At 44.8% G+C, this 22,605-nt stretch overlaps 2 protein-coding genes across 21 annotated transcripts in view; one reads left to right on the forward strand and one right to left on the reverse strand.

The window, feature by feature from the left end:
• The window catches only part of TSPAN18 (tetraspanin 18), a 173,421-nt gene extending 155,675 nt beyond the window's left edge, over positions 1-17,746 (forward strand). For all 13 annotated transcript variants that reach the window (XM_043548768.1, XM_043548765.1, XM_043548769.1 and 10 more), the window contains 4 exons: positions 5,761-5,859; positions 7,246-7,425; positions 11,400-11,483; positions 12,993-17,746. In XM_043548768.1, coding sequence (XP_043404703.1) covers positions 5,761-5,859; positions 7,246-7,425; positions 11,400-11,483; positions 12,993-13,040 — 411 coding nt within the window. In that variant the 3' untranslated portion in view covers positions 13,041-17,746. The remainder of the gene's footprint in view (positions 1-5,760; positions 5,860-7,245; positions 7,426-11,399; positions 11,484-12,992) is intronic.
• The window catches only part of TP53I11 (tumor protein p53 inducible protein 11), a 46,950-nt gene continuing 42,083 nt past the window's right edge, over positions 17,739-22,605 (reverse strand). For all 8 annotated transcript variants that reach the window (XM_043548774.1, XM_037900104.2, XM_037900106.2 and 5 more), the window contains one exon: positions 17,739-21,649. In XM_043548774.1, the coding sequence (XP_043404709.1) occupies positions 21,516-21,649 (134 nt within the window). In that variant the 3' untranslated portion in view covers positions 17,739-21,515. The remainder of the gene's footprint in view (positions 21,650-22,605) is intronic.

The following is a 22,605-nucleotide window of genomic DNA, read 5'->3' on the forward strand; positions in this document are numbered from 1 at the left end:
CAAACTAAAATTTCATACAGACAATCACTTGTTTATCCTCCTCTATACAGTGAAATGTATGTACAATATTTACGGTATATTCCAATCATTTTATTTTATAATTATATGGTAAAAATGAGAAAGTAAGCAATTTTTCAGTAATAGTGTGCTGTGACACTTTTGTATTTTTATGTCTGATTTTGTAAAGCAAGTAGTTTTTAAGTGAGGTGAAACTAGGGGGTATGCAAGACAAATCAGACTCCTGAAAGGGATACAATAGTCTGGAAAGGTTGAGAACCAATGGTGTATGGGTTAGCCCAAGGCTGGGTGGCTGGACAGCCTGCCTGCCAGAGGGACAAGGCTTGATCTCTGTTTGAACCTATGTCTGGAAGTAAGTATTTGAACCATTTCTATAAGATGGTGCTCAGACACCTTTTCTCTCTAGTATTGAAGCATGTACAAATGATGGGACAACACAGACATGGTAGCAGAGATGTAGGAGTGAAGGTCAATGTTGTTAAAATAATTCATTTCAGAGACAAGTGGTTAAAAAGTTATCCTGAGAAGTAGCAATGTGGTTACTTTCCACACTGCAATGAGGAATGCAGATGCAAGCAAGTGGCTTTTCTTGGAAACTCCTTAAGTTGTGTGATGCTGTTGTAGGCGGTGTTCTACTCTGTATGCACACAGTGTCTAGGTGCATCCAGTGACACAGAAGTAATGGATAGACTCCCAACTGCTCACTTTCCAGACAGGGTGCAATACAACTTTATCTTGTATAGCATCTTGCCTGCAAACTAGCTCCCAGAACGCTCTACTGAGTTAAATAATACAGTTATAGTGTTAAATAATTAATAGCGGAGGGAGGAAAAGAAATGAAGAATCAAAGACGAGGGAGGAAAGAGTTGTTTTCTGCTGAGATTTGAAATGAGATGAAGAGTCAGTGAGGTGGGGAGAGAGGAGGGGGTGTTCCAGATAGCAGGAGTAGCAGAGGAGAAGGCTCTCACCTCACTAGCAATGAGAACTGTGTGAAGTGGACAGAGTGAACTGGGGCTAGAGGAGGAGAGAGGCTAGAGAGAGACATGATCTGAGAGACAAGAAGGGGAGCTTTGAAGTGGACGCTGAAATGCATGGCAATCAGTCATGAGATTTGTTTCCCTCACCTGTTCCAGGTAGCCTCACGGTTTCCTTGGAGGGTAGTGGGGGAAGGAGGTTTGTGAAGATGCAGCACTCTGTTTCATCTGGGTGCTGGTTATATTACTCCGTACGATGATCAGTTCCTTCTATGAACAATAAATTGAGAGAGAAACACAGCCCAAACCAAAGGTGACTTGTCTTGGGCATAGGATCTGCTTCTTCTTTGCCCCTCTGAGGCCTTGGTGGGAGGAACACTGACAGAATTCTTGATTTTTTTTTTTTTCATTTTTTTTTAAAGACTGGGTTTAGTGTGTTTTGGGTAACAGCTCCACATGGAGCTTCTTTCATTCTCTGCAAGGTGCGTTTGTGTTTAGCAATAATATATTAGCACCCATATTAGAGAGTCAACAAATTCCCTCGTTGGGCAAAAAGGCAGTGCAGTAGGGACAGTGTGGGCTAGTGGATAAGGCACAGGGCTGGGCGTCAGGATCCCTAGGTTCTATTCCCTGCCCTGCCACTGTACTGCTGTTTGACCTTGTGCAAGACACTTCAGCTCTTGGTGCCTCAGTTCCCTCAAATTGAAAAATGATGCTTACCTTCCTGTGCAAAGCACCTTGAGCTCCATGGAAGAAAAGCACTATGTAAGAGAGAAATCTTGTTGTTAGGGGCCTTTGTTCCATCTGAATAGCTCATGGTATCATACACCAAGGTACAGAAACATCATTGGCTCCTTTATTAGCCTCAGACAAAGGGGAAAATGAATATGGGGTTGGGAATATCTTGCTGACTTTTATCCTGTTTATTATGTTTTTATGTATTTATTTAAAGAAGAAAGTAGCTCATGCAGCCCCATCTTTAACATTTATCTGAACTTCGGACATTTGGGACAAACTACAGTTTAACAGCCACAAAGGGGAATTGCTTATTTTTCTGGAAAACATGCCCCCAGTCTAGCCTTGGGCTTTGTTTTAGGCCAAGCCTCATAAAAATCACACACAAACTCTGAACAATTTCCTCTGGGATCACTCCTGTCAAACTAAAGGTTTCACTTTATATTCAAATGACTCTTTCATTTCAGACCCAGCCAAAGGCAGCCCGTTGGGATTATTACCAACTGTGATATTAGTTTCAAAGTCTGCACTTAAGAAACAGACAAGCCCCAATAAAAAGCTGGTGTTGCTGTCTCCCTAGGATAAGCGCCTGGGTGGGTAAATCGTGCAAAAGAAGGGAAGGCAAGCAGAGTGCTGAGCATATGGTTTTTGCACCTTCTAACCCAGCCATTCCCAATGTGCTGGTTTCTCAAGGGAAAATCCATATCTTGTGTGATTGGTGGCACTCAGATTTTCAAAAGCATATAAGTGTCTTAGCCTAAGTCCAGGGGTCAGATTCACAAGAGGGACTTAGATGCTGCAATGTTGAGACCTCTCTCATTTTTTCCTGTTGAAGCTGTTCAAGTAGTGCAAATAATTACACAGTAATTGGAACAGGGGAACTGGAAGCTGGTCCTCACACCTCTTAGATGAAGCCCTAACAACTGGGCTACAGAATCATTCTTTATCTGGCCCAGTGAATATTGGTTTATCCACAGAGGAACAGCTTCACCAGGAGAGACTGAGACCTGTGCCGGAGTACCCGGTAGCCCAGTGGTTAGGGGGGCACTCCTAGGAATGGGGGAGACCCAAGTTTAAATCCCTGCTCCACATCAGGCAGAGGTAATGGGGAGCTGAACCTGAGCTTCCCACATCCTGGATGCATGCTCTAACCACAAGGCTAAAGTGTATTGTGGAGGGTGATACCACCACTTCCTCCTCCTCCTCCTGGTTATTTGGTGAGGGTTTAGCTGTGCTGACAGCATGCCTACCAGATCGGGCCCTACAGGCGAGACAGGCAGGGGATACCTAGTTGGTGAATCGCGCTGGAGTTTAGGCATAAGTTAGGCTCCAAGGTGCTGGGCAGTGTCAGGACTGACTGACTGGGGACACGCCCAGCTGCCAAAATTTAGGCACCTTGGAATTTTAATGGCAGAATTTTAGATGCCTATAGAGTTAGGCAGCAGTGGAGCAGGGGTTTTGTGAATGCCCGTGGCACCTCAGTGTTGGACTTTGGTGCCTAAAGTGGCAGTTAGGCAGCAAAGTCCCCCTTGGAATCCCATCTTGTGGAGCCTACAGGTCACAGAAAGTCAATGGGACTCTTAAATTTTAGAAAATGGTACTCAGTGTCAAGTTATATTTTAGTTCATCATTTAGATTTTTAAAACTGGCCTGCACAAAACCTGTCAGGGAACAAAAATAAAAGGGTGAAACTCTGGCCACACTGAAGACAATGGAAAAATTCTCATGAACTTCAGTGGGGTCAGAATTTCACTTAAAGTTTCCATTAAGTTTTGTCATAAAGTTCCAGTGAAACCATTGATTTTTTTAAAGAAATGCACACACCCCTACAATGTTTGGAACTTCCACAGTGCATCACTTAGAACCTGAAAGCAAACTGACTTGTACTATTTTTATTTATTATATTTCAATTGCTTGTTTCACATCCACAGTGCATTTTGACACTGAATAGTGCACAAAACAAAGTGGTCCCTTTCCCAAAGGGCTTACAGTCTTGGGCCCTGATCCTGTAGTATATGAGGCGGGGTCAGACAGCTGTACCTATGTGAGCCCTGTTGACATCAGTGGAGCTCTGGGCTGACAGACAGGTCTTGCCTGTGTGGATCACAATGCAGAATTCAGGTTTTAGAGAGAGAGAGAGCGAAGACAAGACTTAATGGTGCAAAAAGGATCCCTTAAAGTTTTTATTATGAAATGACAGCAGGACTATAAAACGCCTCAGAGTTTTCAGTTTAACCAGACTTTTAAAACTTTATTTTTACTGTTCCTCAGAAAAAAGATAACTAAACGTTGGATTTGATTGTTTCAAGGTCTCTGTTGTTGTTTGTTTTACAGATACTTTGAGGGAAATTATTATTATAATTTTTCTGTTTTACGATAAACAAAAATAAACCTGATTTTACTAATTTTCATTGCCCAAGCTGAAGGAAATGTAAAAAATAAACATAAATGGTGGAAATGCAAAGTGGATTTTTAAAATTCTTTCTTTCTGGATCATTGTTAGTACACTAGACAAAGAAATGCGTTTTCTAATATCTACTGTTAAAGTTGACAGTGACCCTTTCCGTTTTATTACCCGGATTTATATCCATCTTTGTTCACAGAAGGTACAATATTAGGGTGTCATTCTGATCTCACTCACACTGGAAAAATCTGGAGTAATTCCACTGTAGTAAATGGAGAGTTATACTGGTGTAAATGAGAGGAGAATCCTGCCTTTCAGATATGAATTTTCCAAGGTTTGGTAGATTTAACTGCTGTGTTTATGTGGCTTTTCAGATCTGTCTTTAGTGTCTCTTTTAGTCCTTTGTTATATGAAGCACTTTTAAATAGCTCCATATATAAAAAAATTAAAAGAGAATGTTAACTTAAAAATATATGTAGAAATCAATTTTTAACTTTTAATTTTAAACAAGTCCAGCTGGTTTTAGCGAACAAGTGCCATTCACCATGGATAATGCTAAGGTGCAGCCAGCGTTGTATAGATGTCAGTGTCTCCCCTACATTTTATAAAAGCATGACCACTGACCGTAAAACTGAAGATGCAGAAGAATGCACAACAAAGGGAGCATTGGGTGCAACATACTCACATGCCAATCAGTATCGTCAGGCATAAAGACCCTTCCACATGCACAACTGTCCAGCCCTTGCACACAACAGGCACATAGTGTCATCTAAACCCTGCATGCGTAATGGGCTTTCCACACAAAGCATGAACTCTTTTCAGGCCTGATCCAGCCACCACGCAGGTCAATGTAAAGAAACCAAATTACTTCATGGGGCATTGCATGAGGCCAGTGGTGGGCAACTTGCGGCACGCAGGCCTCACGCGGCCCATCAGGGTAATCTGCTATGGCCCATGAGACAGTGTTTACATTGACCGTCCACATCACCGTTCCCGGCCAATAGGAGCTGCGGGAAGCAGCATGGGCTGCAGGGACATGCTGGCTGCCACTTCCCGCAGCTCCCAATGGCCGGGAACGGCAAACCGTGACCACTGGGAGCTACGAGCAGCCGTGCCTGTGGACGGTCAGTGTAGACACTGTCTTGCGGCCCACCAGCAGATTACCCTGACGGGCCACAGATTGCCCACCACTGCATTAGGCTCTTAATCCCTTGCAGGCTTCATCTTCACACTTGCCTGTAGTTGGGGTTTGAACTGAAGGGCAGATCTGTTACAGCTTGATCCTGCAAGAGCCTGCTGAAAGTTGGTGAGCATTGTTAACTCCCACTGAAGCCAATGGGAGTTGCGGGTGTTCAGCACCTTTACGGAGGTGTTAAGCACCACCACCTCACATTGGGCCCTTAGTTTCTAATTGGGCCGCAGATGCATTGTTCACTGTCAAAGGATGCCGAGCTGATGTCCATGCACCAAAGCAGGGAGTCCCTGGCTTATAAAATAATTTTAGTTTACTCTGTCAGGTGCTAATTGCACAGGATCTTGTATCTACACTTAGATTTGTAATGGATAATAGCATCACCAGAGTACTTTGAATTGAGGTGCTGGCAGTAATCTGTGTTCTGTGTATTTCAGCTGACCAGAGAATACTTCACCAAGGAGCTAAAGAAGCACTATCAGGGGAACAATGAGACTGATGTCTTCTCTTCCACCTGGAACTCGGTTATGATCACAGTAAGCTGATTTGCTCCTGAATCTCCTGGTGGCAGCTAGCTCTGTCACTAATATAAAGGGAAGCATTGCCCCCGTGCTGTAGCCTAAGCTTGCCTGCTGTGAAGCATACATTGCTGCATACAAACCAATCTGGACTGTATTTATCAATTAGGAGTTAGATTAAAATTCTACCAGCAACAACCCCTTGTAAAAGTGATGTAGTATTTGAGCTGCCCGCAGAAGGGGGAGAGTGCAGTATTGGAGACAGTCAGCTAGCTGGATGGTGCAGGGGATGGGCCGTCACTGCAGACCCTTTCACCTCTAGGATTCTGCTTCAAATCCAGGTTAGGTCAGCTAGGGCCAAAAGTTGTTACTATCTCATGGTTTTTCAGTGGCCCCGGTGAAATGAGTTGGTGGCTGATAGTTTGCAGTGTTGTTGTAGCCATATTGGTCCCAGGATATTAGAGAGACCAGATGGATGAGGTAATATCTTTTACTGGACCAATTTGTATGGGTTTGAGAGAGAAGCTTTTGAGCTGCACAGAGCTCTTCTTCAGCTGGCTTATAGTCTAATTACTAGTATGGAAGTACCGGCCATCTTAATTGGGACGGTAAGCGGGGAAGTCAAGGATTGCTGTAAAGTCTGAATTCCGCTCTCCTTTACTAGAAGTTGTCCCCCACTCTCTTCTCCAGTTGCAGGAAGTAAGGGCTGTGTTTGTGGAAAGTTTGCATTAGTACAACCCATTCTGTGCCTATTCAGCAGATAAATACATGACATCAGTCTCCACAGCTTTCAATTCAGTTTTAAAATTAAAGAAGAGAGCTGCCCTTAATGCTGATTCAGGAATTTAAAGAAGAAGTTTACATTTTATGCATGAAACGTTTAAACTTTTTGCAGCCTGAAAGGTGGTAGATGCAGCAAATCACTTGAGTACTTGCAGTGGCCCTTCAGTGAATCGTCTAGTGCATTAGAGCTGGCATGGGAGGAAGCAGCAGCATCTTGGATATCAGCAACAGGGAGGACTGGGAAATAAGGAGCCTGGATTGTATTCTGTGCTCTGCTGCTGATTCACTCTGTGATCTTGAGCATGTAGCTTTGGATATGATGCAGAGCCCATTGAAGTCAACAGCAAGACTTTCAGTGGGCTTTGGATCAGGCCCTTAATCTCTGTGTCTGTGTCCCCATCTGGGGATAATGATGCTTTATAAAGTGGTTTGAGATCAATGGATGAAAGAGGTGCCAGGATAAAAACACAAATGCAGCCACATTGCCCTCACTCTCCCTTCACTGAACCCCGACCCTTCACACCCCACAAAATCATGACTTCGAAAGGATTTGTGGTGGTTCCTTTCAGAAGTGACAATATGGAACCTATGGATTTCTGTCCTTCCTGTGTCCCTCCCTAGTTTGGCTGCTGTGGAGTGAATGGGCCAGAAGATTTTGAAACAGCTCCTCATTTTCGACTCCTCCATTCAGAACATGTGGTACCAGAAGCTTGTTGCCGGCGAGAGCTCCAGGCCCGGGATGGGGCATTTGTCAGCAAGGAGGACTGCCTCATGGGGAAAGACACGTACCAGAACCGACAGGTAAAGGGAAATAATCCCGGAGCTGACAGGTGCTTCACCCTGAGCTTTAAACAGACTATGGTGTGGAAGCTGATGGGGTTTATGGGTCCCTTTCATGGTGACCATAACTCAGACCTTAAACATTCCTAAATGCCTAAATAAACAATGCATTTACACTGCCTGCCAGCTCTTGGTATCAATGTACAACCTGGGTCTTGTTTTGACAGTGTCCTTTCACTACATGGGCTTTAAATATACTGCAGCAGCACGACTTTGTGTCATCAATAGCAGTTTGCATATTTCCCCAAATCTAATGGATGAAGAGAGTTGGAGTCAAAGGATTATGTAGCTTTTTGTTGCATTTTCCAGCCTTAAATCTGCAGCTGAAAACTCGATTCTTGTATTTGATTCTTTCACCTTCTCTCATTGTTACTGCTATTTACATTGCACAGAGTCTGATGGGTCACAACACTCAGGAAAGGGCCATTTATGCAGTTATTTGCTTAAAAATGAACCCCAAATCAGTGCTCTTGAACATGATGCAGAATCAGGCATTGCTCTTTTTGCATAGATGGCAAGACACCCAGAAATTAAATACAATCCTAACCTAGATCATTAGTGACTGAGCATCATTGCCATCTGTCAGCTGTTTAGTGACCCAGGTTTGGAATGAGTTTTGTTCCTACCAGGGGAATGTCAACACCACAAAGAAACCATGTCTATAATCAGAACTTATTGTCACTTGTTGGCCCTTTCAACAGAGAGGTGACGATTGAATGGGCGATGGAGTTTCAAGTGCCCTCTCATCACTGGTGATAGTCCTTCCAATGCAGGAGATAAGCACATTGGCAGAGTCGGGGGAGAGCAGCTTGCATTGTTGTGCCCTTATCATTCTGGTTCTGGAGATAAACAGACTATTTCACTCTCCCAGGCTCTCAGTCCAGCACTTTCCATCAGCCCAGATTTTAACAAGGACATTCAGTATAATGTCACTTTTTTCTGGCCTACACTTTACTGAGCCTTCTGGTTAGCCAAATCCAGACTCCCTACCCTGTCCCCACCCCTACAGAAATATGCACCCTACACTTACCCAAAACCTTCATGTTTCAAAAAACTTTCAGCAAAACGACTTGTACTTTGGCTGGCTCTTGATGGTTTTCACCCAGCATCAATGGGACAATTGAACTGTATGAGAGACTGCCGCCTCATCTCCCTCTTCTAAGCAGCACTGGTTCCATTTCCAGCACTTGACAGCAGATTGCAGATGAGTTTAGAACCAGTCTGTGAGCTGTTCCCCCGTCTGGGTGAGAGATCGTAGCAGACGCTGCAACGCTGCTTCTGCCAGATCTGATTGCCTCAAGCACACAAGGGAGAGAGAGAAGCAACAAACACTCAAGAGGGGAAAAGACATTAATCTTGACAAACAGGGCTAAAGAGGACAACAAAAATGTCTCTCTTCCTATTGTTGCATTTCTGTTTGTGGTGTCACTGGAGCATATTGAGTCCATACGTTCCCATTTCAATCCTTTGGAAAGGGAGATTCTTGTTACTCTGTGTGTGTTATTGCAACATATTGACTGGAGAAAGAGCACATGAGACAACTGTCAGAAATAGTCCTAATCAGTAAAGGAGGAGGGAGGCTTTTTGAATGTTGTTTGAGCTCAAACATTCCTGGACCAAAGTCAAGTTCTTGGCGAGCAGAGCTGCTAGGCGGATGCTGGCCTAGTTTGTGTTGAAAACTTTTCTTGGCATGCTGACCCTACCGAGCAGCCGGGGCCGTTCAAAGGGCGCTATGGGGATAGATGCTAGAGCGAGGGGTGCTGCCACACCCCCTGGTTTGAAGTGGTTTCCATCATATACAGGGCTTACAGTTTGGTTCAATGGCTCTCAGCACCCCCACTATACAAATTGTTTCAGCCTCCCTGGCTACGGGAGACCCTCAGGTTAAAGTTGGAGTTGTGTTTGAATAAGCACCCAAAAGGTTGGATGCTCAGTTCTGCCAAACTGAGCTGGAAGTCAGACAAGAACTGTTTACAGGACCTTGTCGGCTCTAGAAAAGTTAACACCAGTAGCATAATAACTCCTGCAATAGTGTAGCTGCCACGGGTACTAGCTGCAGTGTAAAAATCAGTACGGTCCAGGCTGAGGAAATATAACACAGTGGTAAAAGCACCTGAGCCCTGTTTACACTGCCACTTGCACTGCTGCTGGTAAACCCGTTCTAATTCTCTCTGTATAGATGCATCTTTTGGCTCCAAGGTCTCTTAACAACTAATGTGTATAGGACGCCATCCAAAGCCCAGTAGGATGGAGTGGTCCAGTGGTTTCCTGACAGTGCCTTGTATTGTCGTATTGCAGAGATCTCATTCTGGGGCTTGCAGAATAGCTCTTTTGGCCAATGTAGGGAAGGCCATTGATGGACTCTGGAGAGAGCCACAGCAGGTGGTAGGCAAGGTCACTACAATATGAGGCCCTTGAGAGTCAGGGATACTGAAATGAGAGGATGGTGGAAGACTTTGTCCCTATCTCCAGAAGGGAGAAAGATCTCTCAGTTAACACACACTAAGTTATTTGCCACTAAAAATGATGTTCCCTGCCCTTTAGCCAAAGGACTTAATAAAGCACTTGAGCCCTTGTAGAGTGCTGTCAGATACAGCAATGCATGAGGACGCGCTCTATAAATGCATGTGTGCACTCCATCCACTGTCCCCAGTCTTTGACTTGCGAGTGTCTTTGCCGAACTATGGCTCATTGCACGGTTTCCCTTGAAAAGGACATGCAGCAGTTTTGCTTGCAATGTGCTCCCCATGGGTGTTTGAGATTTTTTCATTTTTCTTCACCCAGATGACCTTTACATCATCTCTTTATTTCGGAAGGTCTGGTTGAGACCAGAATCCACGACATGCTCAGTAAGGCCACTGATTCTTTTTTTCCATTTCTGAAGAAGATAAAAATTAGGTGATTAAAACAGCCCAGGATTCAGTCTGTGTGCGTGCATGGAGAGGGAGGGAGGGTGTGCTTGCGGGGATGTGTGGGTGGGTGTACACTGAGAGAGTATGTGTCCATGGATGAGTGCACATGTGAGTGTACATTTGTGTATGTGCTCAGTAGGAGGTATGGACGTTTCTACGGAACAGACTCTGATGTCCCTGTTTCTTTTCACACAACCCATTTGCAGAAATTTGCTAGTTTGTTGAAGGATTTTGTGGGCTAGCACAACTGAGATTTGGATAAACTGGTGCCTCCCAGCAGAGTTCTTCTCTCTACTGGAGCTTTTACAGGTGCTTCCCATCGTACTAATAATTAATATGAATGACAATAAATAACTTTTAGGACGATAAGGTTTACTTTACACTTCAGTGTTCCCATTTATGCAAGGATCTCAAAGCTCTGAACAAGCATTAATTCTCTCAGGAGAATGTTAGGTAAGTATGATTTGACCCATGTTACAGATGGGAAAACTAAGGAACAGAGACAGTGACTGGCTCCAGGCTGCTCAGTGGATTATTGCCTAAGCTCGGAATAGAACCTGGAACCTTGACTCCTGGTCCCCTCCTCTAACCCCTGCTGTAAAATGAAGCCTCAACCAAACCAGCCTAAATAATGGAAGCCACCCAGTGTTGTACTATCTGATTTTGTCCATCCTTCCATCTCAACTTGTCCTGTCCCTGCTGCAGTGTGAAGGCTTCTCCAGTGCTACTCTTGTCTGCCCTGCTGAAGGTTATGACCAGTGTTGGTCAGCGATGGGTTATGGCTCCGTTAGCCAAGCCCATCTCCTGTCAACTGCAGCCTCAGCCTCAGCCTCCAAGGGCTGTCCTCCCTAAAGGCCCCACGGAGTGGGTCTCTGTTATTCACTGTCTGTTGACTGGAGGTCATGTATCTGGTTTCTGGGTCTGACATGCATCAGGTACACAAACAAGGGTCATAAGCAAATGTCTGTAGAACAAACGGGGCTGCTGCTTGTCTGTTTTTCACAATGGTTTTTTCTTTCCTAGGGCTGCTACACTGTGATCCTGAACTCCTTCGAGACCTATGTGTACCTTGCAGGAGCTCTCACCATTGGCGTCTTGGCTATTGAGGTACCAGAGCTGTTAATGTGCTAAAAATGCAGTATCTATACAAGTGCAGCCAGTAGCATGAACAGGAGCTGCACATTCGCCTTTCAACAGGACCCTTCCCCATCAAAATGCAGGGAGATTATAGTTCAGAATAACTAGTAAGTAAGGGCTGGATTTTCTGTCCGTCTGCATGCAGGGCAGAGAAATCCCTTATCGTACAAGCCTGCACTGCCATCTGGCGTTATGCCTGGTATAAAATTACAGGCCCATAAGAAGCTTTAAGGAATCCAGCATTTTTCCCAGTCAGGCCCGGTTGTGTGTTTCTGCAGCACGGACACATAAAAGAGATGGTCCCTGCCCTTAAAACAAGATGAAATGAGTGAGTGTCACAGACCATTGGAGGAGAGGATAATAGTAATACAACCGTGTGGTCCGAGGGGATAACTAGAAGCACATCTTGATTAATATGTTTCAAACTGTGCCTTTTTAAGGGGCATCTGTATAGAGTCTGAAACTATAGTGGCCTGAGATTATGAACATATACAGTATTGCCAACCCCAAATGTTCAAAAATCATGAGAATGGCTTTAAAATCATGTCAAAACAATAGATCTGGGGTTCTTTATGTTTGCCTTCTGCTTTTTGAGCCTTTATGGTGAACTGGGGTCACATTTTGAAGCTTTCTGCACAGTCACGAGGGCTAGGAACTTACTTTTTCTTTAGGAATGAAGGCAGAAATCATCACCTATCCACTTGATTCCAGGAGCTGGGACTTTAAGGAAAACAATAATGATCATGGGACTCATGACAAAATCATGAGAGTTGGCAACACTGCATATATCTCCATTATAGAAAGCATCCGTATTTGGCATTCTGGGGCAGACATAAGCAGAGCCAGGTTTCCATCAGAAAGTCACCCCTACTTGAACATGACGCTGCTTTGGGACACTGTCACGGGGGCTCTGGCGTGTGGTTTCCTGATACGCTGGCAATGTGCATGGGGCTGATGCACTTGGATCTCTAGAGGGGAGTTTCAGAGAGTGAGGGTGGCTTGCCTTCCTGCTGAAGGGAGCAGCAGCTGCTGAGACCAGCAAAGCATTCCACCCCCTGGCTGGAGAGTGAGCTCCATTGCAGGTGAGGGTGCAGAGTGGGCAGTGGGAGCCCTGCAGATTAGCAGTGTACCCTACCCAGAACACTTGCAGACAATTTGGAAAGGGCCCAGGTTGGTGTGGTAGCCATCGTCCACGAGGGTGTTTTTGTTGCTGGTGGGTGGGAATAGGGTTTAAAGTAATGGGAAGTGTGGAGAAGGGTGCAGCCTCTCCTCTGCTAAAACCCTTTTCTCTCCCAGGCTTGGGTAAGCAATGCCTTGCCTTCTCTTTCACCCTGGCTGGCGTGAGGAGAGCTCCCCCTCCTCATTCAGTCTATATTAAGTCAGGGCAGCCCTAGGCCTCAGTAAGGGTTTTTCACTGTTTTGTAAGATATGGCTGATTGCTGTGTTTTGTTTGTCCTTTTCTTTCTCATCCCTTTCCAGCTGTTTGCCATGATCTTTGCAATGTGTCTCTTTCGAGGGATCCAGTAGGAGGTGCCCCAGAGCAACTGCGATGCTCCTATGTACTTGGAAGAAAGACCGAAAAAAAGAGGGGGGGAAAACTTTATTTTTTTTTTTTTTTAACAAAATGGAGACAAAAAAGGGTTGTAATATATGAATGACCAAAGGGATTGTACTTCAGGGGCAGGAACTTTGAGGTGCTGTGCACTACATTAAGCCACACCGACCTTCTCCCAGAGCAACCTGCACAGACATTGATCAGGAGTGAAGTGCAATGAATTGCATTAGAGACTGATGGCGCTTGCAGGGTGGGTGGGAGGGAAGGCAACTGAAATGGTCCCCATCAGAGCAGGACACTGCCTAGTATATTCACAACTGTATTGTTTTAGATAGTGAAGAAAGAGAAGAACTGTGTAATGCAACCCCAGGGCTAGATTCAAAGGAAGCAGGTCAACCACAGCACATGGGTGTAAAGGTCAGGAAAGTTTCAAACAACCAGACAAAAAGGGCTTTTGATACCCAGAAAACTGTGGCAGCCATTGTTTACTAATTTCCATTTCTGGTCTAAAGTTTTAACTGCCAGCCAGGAAATGGCTGTAGGAAATGGCTCAGTAGAGGAGGGTCAACTACCATTACTTAACCCCTCCAGGAGAACCCTTGGACCACTTGGAGTGGAGTATGCCTTTCCCTGAAGTCCCACCAGAGGGGATGAGGTGACCCTGTGGGAAATGAGGAAGATCCTCCTCTAATAGGGGCTGGGAGAGGGCTGAGATACAATCAGAAGTTTGGTGCATACCTTTCCTTATTTACTCTGTCACTTTGGTTTTCTGTTCAGTGTTTTATGAGAGGAGAGCAAGGGGTTCCCAGATCCTGATCTTACCCCTCTCTCCTTTAAAAATGATTGGTCTGGCCAAAAATAGCTGATGCTGCCAGCCTCAGGGCAAGGGCATATTGTTTTGTCTTCTAAATCTTGGCCACTCAACTCCGACATGCAAAATTGTAGTTTGTACTTTTGTAGCGCTCTGTTAGCTTAATTATCTGCACTGGGTTCCAATGTTCCTTCCAGCCAGGTGGGGAATTCCCAAACATGGTACTGGTAGCAAAGGGGCCCATTTGTAGTTGTCTCCCACTCTATTTGCTTTGTGAGTCTTGTGACTTCATTTATGATCTGAGTTTCCCTTTAGCTTGTCCCAAGGGGCTGAGAAGAGAGTGGAATCAACTAAAGTCATTTTAACGTAGCCTCCTGGATTATTAGGGTTTCCTCCGTTGAGACGCCACTTTGACATTTAAATAGTGTCATCCATTTAATCATTTAAAACCAAACCTGAGAAAAATGCATAAGGACCTTGATCGAGGGTTACAAAGGATAGAACTGAGGCTCCAAGACAGGTGGAGCATTTACAGTGATAGAAGTGGGCCCATGTCCTCGGGGATTTCCTGGAAGGGACCATGCAGATGTGATATAGGTAATGGTGAAGCCTACCAGGCCTGCCTACTACCTGGCAAAGGACCTTGACTTAATATGCACCAGGGTGAAGAATTAGGCTGCTGAAGGATAAGAATAGGACATTAGAACCTCACATACAGGGTTTCTGAGGACATGTGGAAATCGCTTGGAGATATGAGTCTAATCATCAGAGAGATCTGTGCATGGACATGAAGAAAATCAGTCCCCACCCACAAATGAAGTCAGCAGTGGAGAAATGATGGAATTGGGCAGATGTATTGAACAGTGAAAGGCCTCAGATGCTGTGTTAAAACTTTTATTGAAAGGGCTTCTGGGTAATTACCCCTAGGAGCAGTTGATTGATGCATTTTAGACTTAAATTCTGCTCCTATGTATAATGAAGGAAAGTGGCTTTGCTAACAAAACTGGCAGTATCTGCACCTGCTGGAAGGCTCTGTAATTTGTTCCTAAAACTTTTTTAAAAAAAACAATTGGCTGCACTTAAAGGTCTAATGTGGGAGGAGTTTTTGAGAGGTGTGTGCATAGGGGGAACTGAGCCATAACATTGTGCTAATCCACTAGGATGGGGACAGACTCACTAATTGATGTTCCTCTCTAGATACAGGTAGATGAAGGGAAAAGGCTGTGTGACCCTGCCCCAAGAGCTAGTCACTGTGCACACTGAAGAGAGTGATTCCCAAGGGAGGAAAAAAACTAAAAAGAACACAGTTGTTAAGGTGTGGGGGGAAGGGGAGGAAGTAGTAGCCAAAACAACCCCCATTATTCAACTTATAATAGCCAGAATCTGTAGCTGGCAATAGAATCTGAATAGCTAACATCCAAAACACCATAAACAGCAGGAAAGAGTGTTTGTTCTTGTCAGTTGGTGTCTGGATCTCTGGCTGGGTGCCTAACCTGTGACAGCTAGAATTCTTGGTGTCTGGAGGAGCAACCCATCTCCTTTGCTTTCAGAGTCCTCCCTTCAGTCCCCTTAATTTCTTACTCTATTGTGAAAGGTTCCCTTTGGCCCAAATCGCGTCTTGAAATTTAGCAGATGGAGGGGAAGGCCCTGCCTGGCCTAGGGTTGTGTAATTGAAAATGAAAAACACAGCTCTCTGCTTACAGCACAAAGAATATGATTCAAACCTGGAAAGGACATCCTTCTGAGTGTACCTTTTCCAGAGTAGAGTCTGTCAGCATGTGCACAGTCCAATAGAGGAACACGGATAACTACAATAGCAAACCCTAAATGTTGCCTTTCCAGGCTTATTCCCCTTTGATTTTCCTATTTATCACTTTTTTTTATCTTTTTTTATTCCCTCCATTCTTTTCCTGTCATGGCTGTTCTCTTGCCTTCCCCCATTTATTTATTCTCTTCCTGTGTCCCTTTTTCTCTCATAGAAAAGAACTTTTCTTTTTTCCATCTTGTCTTTCTCTCTCATCTCACCCATATATCCCTCTTGTCTCTTCTCCTTTCTTTCCCTTTTTCTGTCCTCCCTGCCCCTGTTATGCAGTTGTCATCTACCCCCATTCTCCCCTTAGGCTACAGGGGATGGATCACTTGATGATTACCTGTTCTGTTCATTCCCTCCGAAGCACCTGGCATTGGCCACTGTCCGAAGACAGGATACTGGGCTAGATGGACCTTTGGTCTGACCCAGTATGGCTGTGCTGATGATCTTGCTGAAACCTTCATATCCTCTCTTTAAAGGGCTAGAATCACAGGAATGTAGGACTGGAAGGGACCTCAAGAGGTCATCTAATCCAGTCCCCTGCACTCATGGCAGGACTAAGTATTATCTAGACCATCCCTGACAGGTGTTTGTCTAACCTGTTCTTCCAAATCTCTAATGGCAGAGATTCCACAACCTCCACAGGTCATTTGTTCCAGTGCTTAACCACCCTGACAGGAAGTTCTTCCTAATGTCTAACCTAAATCCCCCTCGCTGCAATTTAAGACCATTACTTTTTGTCCTGTCCTCAGTTGATAAGGAGAAAATTTTTCACTTTCTTCTTTCTAACAACTTTTTACATACTTGAAGACTATTATCATGTCCTGTCTCCCCTCGCTTTCTCTTCATCAGATTAAACAAATTCCATTTTCTTCCATCTTTCCTTGTAGGTCATGTTTTCTAGAGCTCTAATTATTTTTGTTGCTCTCCTCTGGACTTTCTCCAATTTGTTGACATTTCCTGAAGTGTGGTGCCCTGAACTGGACACAGTACTTTAGAAGAGCCTTATCAGTACTGACTAGAGTGGAAGGATTACCTCTCGTGTCTGGCTTACAACGCTCTTCCTAATACATCCCAGAACGATGTTTGCTTTTTTGCAACACCATTACAGTGTTGGCTCATATTTAGTTTGTGATCCACTATAACCCCCAGATCCTTTTCTGCAGTACTCCTTCCTAGGCAGTCATTTCCCATTTTGTATTTGTGCAATTCATTAATCCTTCTTAAGTGGAGTACTTTGCATTTGTCCTTACTGAATTTCATCCTATTTACTTCAGAGTATTTCTCCAGTTTAAGATCATTTTGAATTCTCATCCTGTCCTGAGACACACTCGAGAATCCAGAAAGCAGCACCCTCCAATAAAGAAATTGAGACGGCTGTTAAGAGATGCACAAACCCCTTATGTAGGTTCCAGCCATCTTGGGTCATCTGAAATGCTGGGGAGAGGTATGGCATTTTAATGAAAAGGAGACTCCAGAATGGGGGATCCTTTGTTACTGTGAGACACACAAGTTTTGTTTTTTGATCACCATGATGTGTCACTGCCTTTGTCTGTGGTCTCATGCTGTATAATCAACAATGCTGGGTCTTGTTCCTCCCAGAGCTCTAGCCAGGAGGAACAAACAATTTTTTCCCTTTTGAATTCTTTTGGGGGCAGGGTGTTGAGGTATAATCACTCCTCACTTGAGAGCTCTGTGTAGGAAAGCAACTTATATAGAGTCACCACAGTGTTAGCCCCCATGCTGTAGAATTATCTAGAGCAGTTTGTTTCTGTAAGTCCACCCCTCAGTGTTGATTATTTAACTCTTAAATTACTGTTGCGAGTGCCTGGGAAACAGCCTGCGTGTGAAAGAACGTTGAAATCTATTTTAAAAATTGTAAATGTTCCTTTTATTAGATAGTGGAGCTAATTTATCCTTTATTGCCTATTGTAATGCTTTTTATATTGAAAGGATTTTTTGTAATATAAACCAGAACATGAGCCTGAAGCATTCTGCACAGGTTGTGTGCATTTCTTAAAAAAAAAATAAAAATAAATAAAGGTATTGTGACAGTGCTGTGGGACATCTTTAATTTTCACTATTCACATGATTGGGGGTTTTTTATGTTAAGTACAGTCACTTTTCTCACCAAAGGAGGAATAAACTCAGATAAGATGAGGTATAAACTGAATCCAAAAAACCTAAGAGACAGGAAAGGCTGGCTGGCCCAGGGAGTGGCAGTGGGACTAGAGAGCCTTTCTCCTCCCCAGTGCCGATGCCAGCTTTGCTTGAGGTCAGTAAGGAACCTGCTTGAATTTTTAGCCTCCCTCACCTTAAGTTTTGGGCTGTAAGAATCCAAGGTTTTGGTTCTGCCCATTGCAGACACAGGAACCATTTGGAGAAACCCACTCTGTAACTGCAGGCTCGTCTCTGTTCAGAACTCAGTCACCTGGAGAATACTTCTCTGCTGTGCAGAGGGCTGTACAAACACCTTGAAATGCTGTCCCCCCTCTCCGTCAAGGTAAGTCAGGTTCATTACCCTCATTTCATAGATGGGGAAACTGATGGCTGGGAGGTGAAGTGACTTGGCCAAGATCATCTAGCTAGTCAGTGGCAGAGCCAGGATTAAAGCCTAATAATTTTTGCCTCCCAACTGTGTTCTTGGCTGCTAGCCTGTGCTGCCACTTAGCAGTTGTCCTCGTGCTTCTAGGCCCAATTCCTGTGAAATTTCAGCAAAGTGGTACCTTAAAAGAGTGCAAGGAACCACCCAGCAGTGACTAATACCTGGTTCCTCTCTCCTGTAGGATTTAATTCTAAAATACAATTGTAAACTCCCCCAGTAAAGCCCAAAGTGAGGCAGCAACCCCCTGCTAGCTATAAGCTTCTGGCAGTGCTGTGTGGTATTGCCCGGATCCTTCCCTTAGGAATAGCCACAGTGCTCCAGCCCTGATCCCTCTCACTGTCCCTTGTAGGGTCAGCCGTGGGTAACTAGTGATTGCTAGGGAGGATTGCATACACCTCTTCTCAGACAGGGTACATCTCTCTCTGCATTAGAGCTGAGAGGTGTAAATTCCAGTCCCCTGAGACAGCCCCACTGCAGCTTAGAGAGAGAGTTGATCAAGCTCATATTCTGACTGGAAGTGCAGCTACAGCAGCATGGGCTAGCCAGCTTCTTCAGACCTATCTAACCTTCCCGCTCCAGTGTAAACATACCCACACAGTCATGGGACCACCTGATGCTCCATATGCTCTGTCCTCATCACTAGAGCATACTAATTTGCAAATGACTTCCCCCCCACTGTTCCCTCCCTGCCCCAGTCCCTAGGGCACCACTAGGACTTGGTTACAAGATTTAAAAAAAAAAAAAAAAAATGCTCTGAGCATTGCAGAGTAGGTTGGTTTTAATGCTCCATTCTATCCATCTCTTCCTGGAAGCAGGCCTTTAGCCCTGAATTACCTCTCAGAGCCAGCTGCCCCCACCCCTCTGCTCTCTCCAGCTCACTGAGGGGGTAACACACACCAGAGGACAGAATCATTGCGGCAGCAAAACCCTCTTCTGAACATTCCCATCCAGGAACCAGGGAAGGGGGCTGGGGCTTCAGCTGCAGAGGTGGTTCACTGCCATGACAGATTCACAGGTGGGGCCTTCTGACAGTGGTTCAGAGCTAAAGCCTATTGAGCTATGGTGCATTGATTAATACAAGCTCAGCCCTGGTTGCCAGTGGTGTATGCTGGGGGCAGCACTTTTCTACCCCTCCCCCCTCAAAGAAAGATACTGTCCTCCTGCCTGCCTATTCCTGCTGAAATAAGATTCACAGTTACAGGTTCCATTCCAGACAGTACCCCTGAGGATCATGATGAATTTTAACTATATACACGCTCTTCTACTGGCCAGGCTGGAGAGTTACAACCTCTGCACCATTAGCAAGTAGCTTAGGGTCCAGAGTTTAGCCCCGGGCTAAGTGCAGCAAGAGGTATCAAACTCTCTTTTTCCCAGTCATCACATTTAGTAACCGCTCCAATATTTTCAGTATTCCCACTTGACCCAAACATTGCAATGCATACAGGAGATCAAGTTCATGCAGCTGTTTGTAAATGCCAGAAGCAGGTGAACAGGCTTTGGGGGAGAGCTGTAGTGAAAATGCACTAGGCTTTACTATGAATGCTCAGTGGATGTCCATGTTAACTTTAATCAGGGATTTTTTTTCTGGCTACTGTGGCCTTTAAAGCTAATGTTCTTCAGCAGCCACCTTGGTTCTGATTCTCAACAGGCAGGAGCCTGCCCATGCTCATTCCAGGGCTGTCAGCTCTACTCCTGTGCACAGACTGGTTCAGCCCAATAGCTCCCCCTGTTGGTGCATGAATAAGTCCATGCCATCTATCCAATCCTTTGGGTTTCAGTCCAGTGGAGAACAAGCAGCATGGTACTGGAAAGCGTGGGGAGCACGGTACTTTCTTCTCCAGGATTGTCACTAGAAGCGTAGAAGAACCAGTGCTATGGAGCCAGGGTTAAGTCCTCCTCAGCCTCAAGAGCAATGGGAGGCAACGGTCAGGGAACAGCGAAGTCCTGTTGTGCCTTTCCAGGCATGCCAAGTACTTTTATCCCATCCAGATAGGATCCTGAAGACAAGACCTCAGCATTTAGTCCTTTTTTCTGCTGAATCCAAAAGGAAATTGGTACCTGTACATTAGGAGTGGAGAAGACCAGCTGGCTCATCTAGTCCCTCACTTTACTAGAGTAAGAGTCACACAAGTACCCACAGACAGTGATTTACCCCCTGCAGTCCTCATTGACACAAGCCTTTTAATAGTGATACAGCTCCCCAAGCAGTAGCAAAGATGGGTGCTCTAGCATAGACAGGACATAAGGGGAGTATTTTAACCATGGCCTCATCTAGACCGAAGTAGGGGACTGGTTAAAGAGGCATTGGCTGATCTATGCTAGAGCACTCCCTAGCATTACCCACAGGGGAACTACTGCAATAGGAATTAAGGAAAAAAATACAAGCAGCAGCAGACTATATACCAAACTTCCAAGACAATGAGGCTTGTTCATTCTTAGAGACTATTCAACAGCTCTTTACATTTCTCCCCTAATGCAACCCAAGTGCACTACTCTCCCTCGAAGAGATCCACACAAGATTTGGATGTAGCCTGGCTGCGTTTCACGGGACTGTGTTGGAAAAAGGAATAAAGATGCCACCCTCTTTTCTTGCTGTATTTAACTCCGTGTGTCCTGCATTCCTATAGCATCTGTCAGCACAGAGTAAATACATTGGGTGTTGTCTCTAAAAACCGTGACACTACCTGATTGGAGCTGTGTCAGCAGCCCTGCCTTAGGGGGCTGGCCAGGATTAGTTCTGAAATCTGCTCACTAAAGGGAGAAAGGCTATAGGTGTGAGAGCAAGGCAAATGAACAGCTCCAAGCCTACAGGAGCTGGATTGAGTCCTTGGCTGGCTGCCTTTGCTTCCTCTCCCCTTTGGGATTCAGTTTGTGTGTGCTGCTATCATTTTGTGCTTTGCTGAAAAGGTTTCTGAGTTTGTGATTCCACTGGCCAGCTTCCTCCATTGTCCATGAGCCTGACTGGTCCTTACATCTTGTCAGCCTTCCCTGCTGCATTCACTTGCCTTTTCTAGGCAGAATATGGTGGGGGAGGGGCTGCAGAGGTCGGCTCTCCCCCTGCACTTCATGTGGCAATGGTGCCAGCACTGGGTTTGCACACGGATTCATGCTGGTAAGTGGAAAAGAAGGTAATTGCTTTAGAACAAAAAGGAACCACCAAAAAAAGAATGCAAAGTTACTAACAGAAACCCCAACTCCCCTCCCCCAGAAAGCCTCAGAGATTAGACTTTCTTGGGTCGCCGTCCAACTTGGTAATAATAGTAAACGGTGATAAGGATGAAGAAGATCCGGCTGGCGAGGAGGAGCATGGCCCCTGTGGATATCCGGCCACTCTCAACAAGGGTGATGGTGGTAACTGAAGGAGAAGGAGGGAGACAAGGCACAGGTTGATAGTGAAATAACAGAGTACATTTAAATACAGTGCAGTTCTCTAGTGCCCTTTAGTGAAGATTCTCAAAGAGGATTTATCCATCCTGAAAACTACAAGACAGCCTTGCAATTGCTGTCCATCAATCTGTTTGTCTGCTTCTAACACTGCTGCCCCACTACATCATTCACTGACTCATTAAGCAACTGATTATATAGCTTAAAGAAATAACACTGGGGCCACATTCAGCATTGGAGTTAAGTTACATATGGGGCATGGACAGCGTCCCATGTACTGTGCAATTTCAGTCTCAGAATTTGCCATGGCATTTATCCCTTGCCCTAGACTAATAATCATTTAAAATTTCACTTAGGAAAAAGAAAACTATCTTCAGGCAGACAGACTGAAATATCCTACTCTGGGTTAGTTCTGAAACCTACCGCTGACTGCTTAAATAGTGAGTTTGTTAATTTCATTGCTGTTTTTTTCAAAGCAGAAATATTAATAAAATGTGCTTCTCTCACAAACACACCCCTCCAGCAGGTAACAAGTTGCAGCTATGCCCTGCCAGAACCTGCACTTCCCTCCATGGCCACTCTACAAAGCCGCCAATGTGCTGTCTATGCAAGAAACCGTGGCAGATTGGAAACCATGTGTGAACTGTGTAAATTTAATGTAATTTAATATCAGAGCATGTTGTCCCATGTCTTATTCATGTAATAAAAATCCTCCATTTTAAAGTAAGTGAAGCTACCATAGAATTTCCAATCTGCCACGCCAGAATGCCGCAGAATCAAGGGACCTAATTGTAGAACTTCGCTCCAGCTTGCTGTGGAGTGCCTGGGGTAAGTGGGCCGGGAAGTGGGCGTTTGTGGTAAAATAGAGCTGGGTAGACCAATGGCATTCCATAGGTATGCACACAAATATAACTTCCGGCCCATGTT

The sequence above is a fragment of the Chelonia mydas genome, chromosome 6 (assembly GCF_015237465.2).
Source record: "Chelonia mydas isolate rCheMyd1 chromosome 6, rCheMyd1.pri.v2, whole genome shotgun sequence".
Classification (NCBI taxonomy): domain Eukaryota; kingdom Metazoa; phylum Chordata; order Testudines; family Cheloniidae; genus Chelonia; species Chelonia mydas.